General features: G+C 47.0%; 1 protein-coding gene and 1 pseudogene across 1 annotated transcript; both read left to right on the forward strand.

Annotated features, from left to right (window-relative positions):
* The first annotated feature begins 204 nt into the window (after positions 1-204).
* On the forward strand, positions 205-3,053 carry LOC136647586 (mas-related G-protein coupled receptor member H-like). Its single transcript, XM_066623211.1, has 3 exons — positions 205-325; positions 2,148-2,375; positions 2,419-3,053. The coding sequence occupies exons 1-3, from the start codon at positions 205-207 to the stop codon at positions 3,051-3,053; spliced, it is 984 nt and encodes a 327-aa protein (XP_066479308.1).
* A 3,029-nt stretch (positions 3,054-6,082) lies between these two features.
* LOC136647587 (mas-related G-protein coupled receptor member H-like) lies at positions 6,083-8,087 on the forward strand (annotated as a pseudogene).
* Positions 8,088-9,072: the final 985 nt, after the last annotated feature.

A 9,072-nucleotide genomic window follows, 5' to 3' on the forward strand; every position in this document is an offset into this window, starting at 1 on the left:
AGTCTCACCACTTGAGCAGTTCTTAACTCTTGTCCCAAGCCTGCAAGTGGAAATTTCAATGGAATGGGTTGATTCCACATGTTTGCAGAGTTCATGACTGAACAGGAAATCCCCTGGATTGAGGGTGGGGTGAAAAAGGTGGGAACACCTTAAGAAGCAAACCTGGGCTGGGCTGCAGCCATTCCTGATTTCAAGGAGGGGAGCATGGCAAGTGAGCTGAATCGGCTTTCTCAAGAGGGAGAGCACATTGAGGCCGACCGAAGAATAGTTGCCCAGCCTCTCTGGCACAGTGGCTATTGGTCGTGCTTGAGGAAGTGGCACAGGGGTTCGTGGGGTGTTTCACCCACAGGTCAGACACACAGTCACAAGGACAGCAAGAGACTGATAAGCAGAAGACCGCACACACAAGAGTCTGGTGCACCACCTTTGTGTACCTTTTTCTCCCATAGAAATGTACAGAATCTGTTGTGGAGGAAGCTCTAGAAAGAACCTTCCACTGAACTGAATAGAATCTACTTCTGTGTGGACCTGATCAGGTCTGTGCTGTTCCTGCCTCTTTACATCTCTGTGCTCAGCTGTGCTTTACTGTGTTAAAACTAGCGTTGCAAGGACTCCTTTTTGTCACCTTCCTTTTTGGATTGCCAGTGATCAATAAAGCAGCTTTTAATCACAATCTGCATACTGTGCTTAAGGGGAGACAGACAAATCTGGCTTCTTTCAAGAGGTAGAAACTCACTAAGCAGATTCTCTCTGTTCTGTCCAGGTACAAGCATCAAAGGTGTGAAGGGTGTGAAGGGTCAGACTTATGTTAACTTCCCAGCTGCCACATGGACCCTGATGGGACTCCTCAGAGCAGTACTAAGAACATAAGAACATAAGAACAGCCCCACTGGATCAGGCCATAGGCCCATCTAGTCCAGCTTCCTGTATCTCACAGCGGCCCACCAAATGCCCCAGGGAGCACACCAGATAACAAGAGACCTGCAAGGCTTCCTGGGAATTGTAGTTAAGAGCATAAGAACAGCCCCGCTGGCTCAGGCCATAGGCCCATCTAGTCCAGCTTCCTGTATCTCACAGCAGCCCACCAAATGCCCCAGGGAGTACTTGCTCTGTTGCTGGCATAATTCTTAGGAACTGTAATGGAAATGCACAAGATCCCTCGAGGAGGTAGCATGTGGTGTCAGCAGTGGCCCCTTTAAGGGTTAAGGCCTGGACATTCAGCAGAGGTTTTGCTGCACAGCTCCAGCCACTAGAGGCAATGAGGCTCTAGGGATATAAGGAGCACCTTATAGGAAGGAGGTAGGAAATTCTGAGATGGCAACTGCTGAGGGACTGAAGGACAGATGGGGTAAATGGACTTCTGACAACTGCTAGAGTCACTGGTTGGTGTGTGGCTGCCATGCCCAAAACCTGCTGAGAACCCAGGTGCTACTGTAGTGGCAGGAGGAGCTGTGGGGAGGAAGGAGGACCTCTGCAGGTTGAACAGGTGAACTATCCTGGTGGTGGGGTTCAGCAGTGCTGAAGGGCAGAACTAGGACCACTGTTGGGGAAAGAAGGGGAGCTAATTAGCTTAAAGTGGTTATAATTCTCTAGATGGAGCTTGGCCTTGAGATCAGGCAAAACAGGTATACTATACCACTCAGCTATACTAACCTGTTCCCCTTGCAATAACACTGAAAAGGCAACAGGTGTGACAATGACAGAGCAAATGAAGAATAGTTAGGAGCATTTGGAATAAATCTTGCTGTGAAAGGTCAGGGCTGAATAACTCTCCTGTCCTGACACTCATCTGCGTGTCAGGGAATAAGAACTGAACTGACCAGTTTTCAGCAACATTGAAAATGGAAGCAGCGATTGCTATTTTTGGTCTGAAGCTCCATTGATACCAGCCACTCACTGAATGCAGGAGGCCAGCAGAACCAGAGGGAAAACTATGCCTCTTATTACTGCTTGTCTGCCAGGATGGCACAAATTAAATCCAGGTCTCTCTCTCTCTATTCCCCCAGACAGGAGTGTTTGTCCAAGAAACTGAGTCAAGAATCAAAAATTTGAGATGATCAATTACTGTTACACACCCCCATCAAATATTATGAGTGCTAATCATACAGTGGACAAAGGCACTGCTGATTCTTGGCATAATGCAACAGTTTTAAGAGTGTCTCTCCTTTGTGCCTTCACCTGTCTGGTCTGCATATTTGGACTTGCGGGGAACGGAGCAGTCCTCTGGCTTCTTGGCTTCCGCATGAAGAGGACTCCCTTCAGCATCTATATCCTGAACTTGGCTGTCGCTGACTGTGGGGTCCTGATATCATCCATTCTTATGGCTATAATAACTATTGTACGAATGCATCATCTTGAACAAACACATCTCTATAAGAGTTTGCTTTCTGTTTATGCTGTGAGTGGATTTATTTTCTTTTTTTTTTTACAGCTCCAGTCAATTTCTACTGACATCAATCAGCATTGACAGGTGTACATCTGTCCTCTTCCCATTTTGGTATCGATTCCGCCGCCCTAAAACGTTTTCCACTGTTCTGTGTGCCCTGATATGGCTTCTCACTTTCCTGGTTCAAGGAATTTGCCTCACTGTCTACTTTACTTGGAGCTCTTATGCTTTGTTCGCACTATTCCTTGGAATTTTGGTGAATGCTGTGGTCTGCCTCCCACCCATTATGGTGTCCACACTGATTCTGTTTGTCAGATTCTGCTTTAAATCACAACAGCGCCAGCGGGGTAAGCTTATAATGGTCATCTTGCTGACTCTCTTCTTCTTTCTCATCTTTGCCTTTCCATTGAACATCATATATTTAATTAGGTTTAGTGATTGGTCTTCTCTGGAGGATTGGTTAATTGTAACATGCTACAACCTCCCTGAATTTGGTTTGTTACTTTCATCTCTAAACAGCTTTGTTAACCCCCTGCTGTATTTCCTGGTTGGGAGAAAGAAGAGGGGTCTCTGTAGGGAGAACCTGAAGCTCGTTCTCCGAAGAGTTTTCATAGAGGAGGAGGAAACCTGTACAGAAGAACCGGAAACCCAGTTAGGTGATCTGTAGAAGCCCCCTCCCCTAAGTAAAAATCTGGCTTTTTCAATTTCTCATGCAGATATCCTGTAATTCCGAGTTTCAGCTCATGTAAATACAAGCATTCCCCCCTATCCATGGGGGATACATTCCAGCAGCCCCCTACAGATACAGAAACCACCGATAAGAGGGGACCCTATCTCTTCCCCCTGCACACGAAATACCTTTGTTTTTCTTCTTACCAGTGGTGCCAAGCAAGAGTGTCTCTTCCTTTTACACAACACTATCAGCATGCAAGCTTATAGAAAGGGAGGCAGGCAGGCTGGATGCTAGAGGAACATAGCCAGACGATCAACAGGAAGAGATGTGGAGGGAGACCTCAGATGTGCAGTTCCCCACTGGAAGCATAAGATTAGATTGAAAATGCCCTTGAGTTCCAGATAAGCATGTATAGGATTTCAGTCTGAAAGCGAAAACAGGTACTGTGTATGGGTGAGACTCATGCTCCGCTGCAGTCCTTGGTGGCCCATATAGTACAACCCTACCTGACCTCTCTGTGCTGGTGTCCGAAGGAGGTCCACTGCCCTGGAACGCTCCTCATCATTGTCATCAACCCTTCCTATAGTATTGTATCGAATCATAGTACACTCCTTCTGTATTCCAGAACCACAATCAATGGGGGACTTTCCTGCTGTTCCTCAGTCACACACACCAAGCATTTGTGTTTGAACTTTCAGGAACGGCAGCCTCTTCACAATCAGGTCCATATCCTGCCACCCTCAGACTGCTCCGTGCTGTGGCGTGGCAGGCCCACGGGCCTTGGGCCCTCAGCATGATTGTCTGCCCACCTCATCGGCCCTTCCTATGGAATTGCACTAGCACACCCCTCCTGTATTCTGGAAATGACAGGCGATCTCCTAGTTAATAGGATCACAACTGCTATGGCATGACGAACAGCCAGCACCTCACTCATGCGCCACTGCAGACCCTGTTGGTCCATAGAGCACAGTCATATCTGACCACACTGTGCTGGTGCCAGAGGGATGACCTTGGGTCCTCCTCCTCATTGTCATCACCCCTTCCTTTCGTATCAACTCATATTGTATCATGTATCGTATTGAATCTTATTGCATCGTATCAAAATGTGTTGCATTGTATCGTGTCATATTATACCATACCGAATCATATCGTGGGCAGCCCATCGCCTCTGGAAGACCGAAGTCATGTCTGAGCCATGCCACTGGGACATGGGTTCCCCCATGAGTCTTCCTGACTGCAGGTCAGTGCACCATTCCCTTCAGACTGGAGATGTGTCTCTGAGCGGCACAACACACGTGATGGCCAGGCCGCTGCCTGCTTGACATGCAGAGGGTTGTCTCATGTCCAGGGTTCTGTTAGGCTGTCATTGTGCACCTGGATGGTGGGTACTCCCCCCCCCCATCTTGGAGAGTTGAACGCCTCTCTTCCAGAAGTATGAGGCAGCCTCTGAGTCGGGAGCTCCACCAGCAACGGGCTGCTTGACTCCAGTAACTCTCATGAAGTTTGCCTTATGGCCTGTCCAAGTTCTGATGCCTCCCTGTGGCTCCCAGGCAGTCAGCACTGTCCTACCATCTGTGCTGATTGTATAGTGGTGTTGTGTGTGTGTGGAGGGGGGGGGAAGAGTTGTTGCAGTATGTTGGCACTTCTGCCTCTTGCCTCCCAGAAGCAGCGGGAAAACCTGTAGTGTGGACCTGGAGCAGTGTCCACCCACAGTGACGTACTCTGCTGAGACAGCCCCACCTGTCCTGGGCCCACCAGAGTGCCTGACTTTCTCGCTGCATCTAGCCCATGCCAGTTCCTGACCCCAGTGCAGCCCTCCCTTTGTGACTGAGGCTGCAGCAGTAAGCAACCCAATTTGCAGGCATTCAGAGTAGATCATAAAACTTGAAAACTTCCAAGATGACTTACTTGTGGAAAGTGTCCTGGGCTCCCTGACTGCTCCCCACTGTAAGTGTCAGACTACACCCCTCCTGTCTTCTGGAAATGATAGGCGCCCTCCTATAACCCCAATAACTGATTATCTGGATCCATTTCAGTCTGGCTTCAGGCCGGGGTTCGGGACGAAGACGGCAATGGAATTAAGAGCAACTCCATCTCTGGAGACCTTTCAGCAGGGCCTCGAGACCTTCTTGTTTATGAAGGCATTTAACTAACACTGGGGGCTAGTGCTTTTTTTAAAATGACTTCTATTTTAATAGTGGGTGATCCTGGGTGTTTTAATGTTTTAATTGTTTTAATGTGGATTGTTTTTAATAATATATTATTTTATGTTATTGTTAATTGCCTTGAGTCCCCTTTGGTGTGGGAAAAAGGCAGGATAAAAATCCTATAAATAAATAAATAAATAAATAAATAAATAAAATTAAATAAATCACAGTTGGTCTGCCACCTGGCCTAGGCCGAGCACCTGCCTGATGATCCCAGGCACTTACAAATGCTTAATAATCCAAGACTTCTTTGCTGATTTTCCATGGAAAGCGGCCTCCCTGCTTTGTCCTTGGAGTGACTGCATCATCATCATCATCATCATCATCATCATCATCCATCTTGCTGCTCTCCTCCCACGGGGTTTGTGTCCCTTCCTTCCTGTGAAGGAAGAGGACTGGGAGGGACTTCAGACTTCCCATCTCTTTCTTCCAGAAATGCCTCTAAGTGTTGCCCTACATCGGTGAGAAAGAGAAGGTCTGGGGGGCCCACCCGTGGGGCCTCTGCCTCAATATATGAGCGGCACAATTCAACCAATCTGGTGCATTGTCAACTTTTTGAAAATCTCCCACCCCCCATCTCGGAGAACAGGACACCCTTTCCTTTCTTCCAGAAACACCTAAGCGTGCACGGGAGAGCCACATTTCCGTCCAATCTGCTGCATGCACAGTTTTATGAAATCCTCCAGCCCCCCAACTTGGAGAATATCCTCCTGTCCTCTGGAAACGTCCTGCTGTCAGTCATTGTGTGCCTGCCTAACGAGCAGCATCTTGTGTTTCCAGCCTGCCTCCCTTGATTAAGCCTACCTGATGGGGTCCATGGAGCTCCTCCTGGTGCTGCCAGCCATCCACCATCTCATGCCAGTAGCAGTGCCACCACTAGTGCCTTCTCCACCCCTGGGGGTCTGGCCACGTTGGTGGCAGGCAAGCAAACAAGTGCCCTACCTACTGCTGCTGATTGCGGGAGTGGAAGAGAGGGCGGGGATGGGTCGAGCACCCCTCTGACACCTCCAGTTCACACTTCGGTCAGCTGTGTGTCTGAGCTGTGAAACACATGCTCACGAAGCAGAGTTAGGTGAAGCAGGTTGCACACCAGAGGGGTGTGTGTGTGTGTGTGTGTGTGATTCTTGACTGTGTGCTGCTTGCTTGACATGCAGAGCGTAAATCTCTCATGTTTGGTTTGTTAGGCTGCTGTTATTATGGGACACCTGGACAGATAGTGGGTACTTTGGCTCCCCCAGAACATCCTTCCTTTCTTCCAGAGTCATGCCTGAAAGTAACTGAGCAGCATTTTTTTAGCGATCAGTGGCAGGCTGAGACTTGAGTCTTTTTGAGTCGCGAAACTCAGAAAGTCCGCCTGTTATGACTCGTTTTCGAGTCGAGTTGTGGGGGCGGAGACTTCGATTTGGGCCAAGCCACGCCTGACTCATCCATCCATGCTGTATCCTATCCCCCTTCCTGGATCTGAACCGCTGACACAGATCAACATGGACTTTCGCCAGTGATATTGCTGATGCAGGTTCAAGTTCACCCATTGCCGCTGTTAGGGCTTACCTTGTTCCCCTTAACAAATTCAGTTTCTAACCTTAGCTAGCCAGGATTCCAGATCAATAATAAAAACATATGAAGATAAAGGACAAGCTTGCATAGTACCCCAAGAGGAAAGGTATCTAGGTGAACAGAACCATGATCTGGAAACTATTCCTCTTATTACTGCTTGTTCACCTGATGGCACAAACTAAATCCATCTCTCTCTCTCTCTCTCTCTCTCTTCCCCCAGACAGGGGCATTTCTCCACGAAGCAGAATCAAGAACAACAAACTTGAGTTGTTTTTTTTCTGTGACCCATATCCATCACTTATGAGTACTAAACAGGACAATCATGCAATTGTCAATGGCACTCTTGATTCTGGGCATTATGCACCAGTTGTAGGATTTTCTCTCATTTTTACCTTCACCTGTGTGGTCTGCTTATTTGGACTCCTGGGGAATGGAGCAGTCGTTTGGCTTCTGGGCTTCCGCATGAAGAGGACTCCCTTCACCATCTACATCCTGAACTTGGCTGTGGCTGACTTTGGAGACCTTGTATTCTCAATTTCTATAGCTGTAGTAAGCATTGTAGATATGCATCTTGTACCAAGGCATTTTTTTTCGCAGTTTGCTTGATGTTTATGTTGTGAGTGAAAGTCTTTCCTTTTTTTTTTTTTTATAGCACTAGCCAATTTCTACTGACAGCCATCAGTGCTGACAGGTGTGTGTCTGTCCTCTTCCCACTTTGGTATCGATGCCGCCGCCCAGAAAAGTTGTCCACTGTTCTGTGTGCCCTGATATGGCTTCTCACTTTACTGGGTCATGGAATTTGCAACACTTTCCTGTTTCCTTGAAAACTTCTAGTCTTCTCCCACTATTCCTTGTAATTTTGGTGAATACCGTGGTCTGCCTCCCACTCATGACGATCTCCACACTGATCCTGTTTGTCAAATTCTGCTTTAAATCACAACAGCGCCAGTGTGGGAAGCTTTTAATGGCCATCTTGCTGACTCTCTTCTTCTTCCTCATCTTTGCCTTCCCATTGAACATCATATATTTAATTGAGACTAATCCTTCGTCTTCTTATGAGGAATGGTTAAATTCACTTTGTTATAATGTCGCTGTCTATGGTTGGTTATGTGCATCTCTAAATAGCTTTGTTAACCCCCTCCTGTATTTCTTGGTTGGGGGAAAGAAGAGGGGTCTTTGTAGGGAGAACCTGAAGCTCATCCTCTGGAGAGTTTTCATAGAGGAAGAGGAAGCCCATAGAGAAGAACCAGAAACCCAGTTATGAGATCTGCAGAAACCCTTTCCCTTAAGGAAAAAATCTAGCTTTGTCAGTTTCTCATGCAGATATTCTGTGATTCAAAGTTTCGGCTCATGTAAGTAAATGGGACCCTATCTCAGTCCCCATCCCGCACAAAATTCCTTTGTTTTTCTTCTTACCAGTGGTGCCATGCAAGAATGTCTCCTCCTTTTACACAACACTATAAGCATCCAAGCTTATAGAAAGACAAGCAGGCAGGCAGGCTGGATGCTAGAGGGACAAAGCCAGACCATCAATAGGAAGAGATGTGGGAGGGAAACTTTGGCTGGGCGGTTCCCCACTGAAAGTTTAAGATTGGGCTGAAAATCCCATTGAGTTCCAGATAAGTTTGTATAGGATTTCAGCCTGAAAGAGAAAGCAGGTACCATGCATGGGTAAGATACTGGAAACTTATGATAGTTGGTCACTTGGGGCAAACGGGTTCCCTGATGTAGGAGGAAAAACTCCAAGCATGTACAGAACAATTCTCTCAGAAATTTCAGACATTTGCCTTCCCATGGATGCTCTCAGATGGTTGTCTGTCGGAGAAGTGCTTCAATTCACTTCAAACATCACTTTGTGTGAAACCCTAGATGGGTCGATCGCCTGATTTGACAGGCTGAGTTAGGCAGAGGAAGAAATGAATTATTCTCCTCCACCCAAACTCCAGCATCTCCATGGGATGCTTTCATAATGCTCCCATCTCCTGCTTGCAAATGTATCTGTAGTGCCTATAACACACCTAGGAAGCTGGTCTCATGTTATTGTCTCCTTTCCTTTCTTTACTTCTCTGCAGCTTTATTCTCTGATGAGAGGAAAGATTTTCTTTTTGTAAAAAGATCCTCCAGATATAATTAGGCTATATGAACCTAGTGGAAGAGTTGTCCTTTAATGTCTCTCTTAAAATCCACCTGCAGCATGAAGCTTTGCGCTGCCTTCACAATGTGACTGAGTATTTTTATGTATTGCAACT

This window comes from Tiliqua scincoides, chromosome 4, assembly GCF_035046505.1.
Source record: "Tiliqua scincoides isolate rTilSci1 chromosome 4, rTilSci1.hap2, whole genome shotgun sequence".
Classification (NCBI taxonomy): Eukaryota; Metazoa; Chordata; class Lepidosauria; order Squamata; family Scincidae; genus Tiliqua; species Tiliqua scincoides.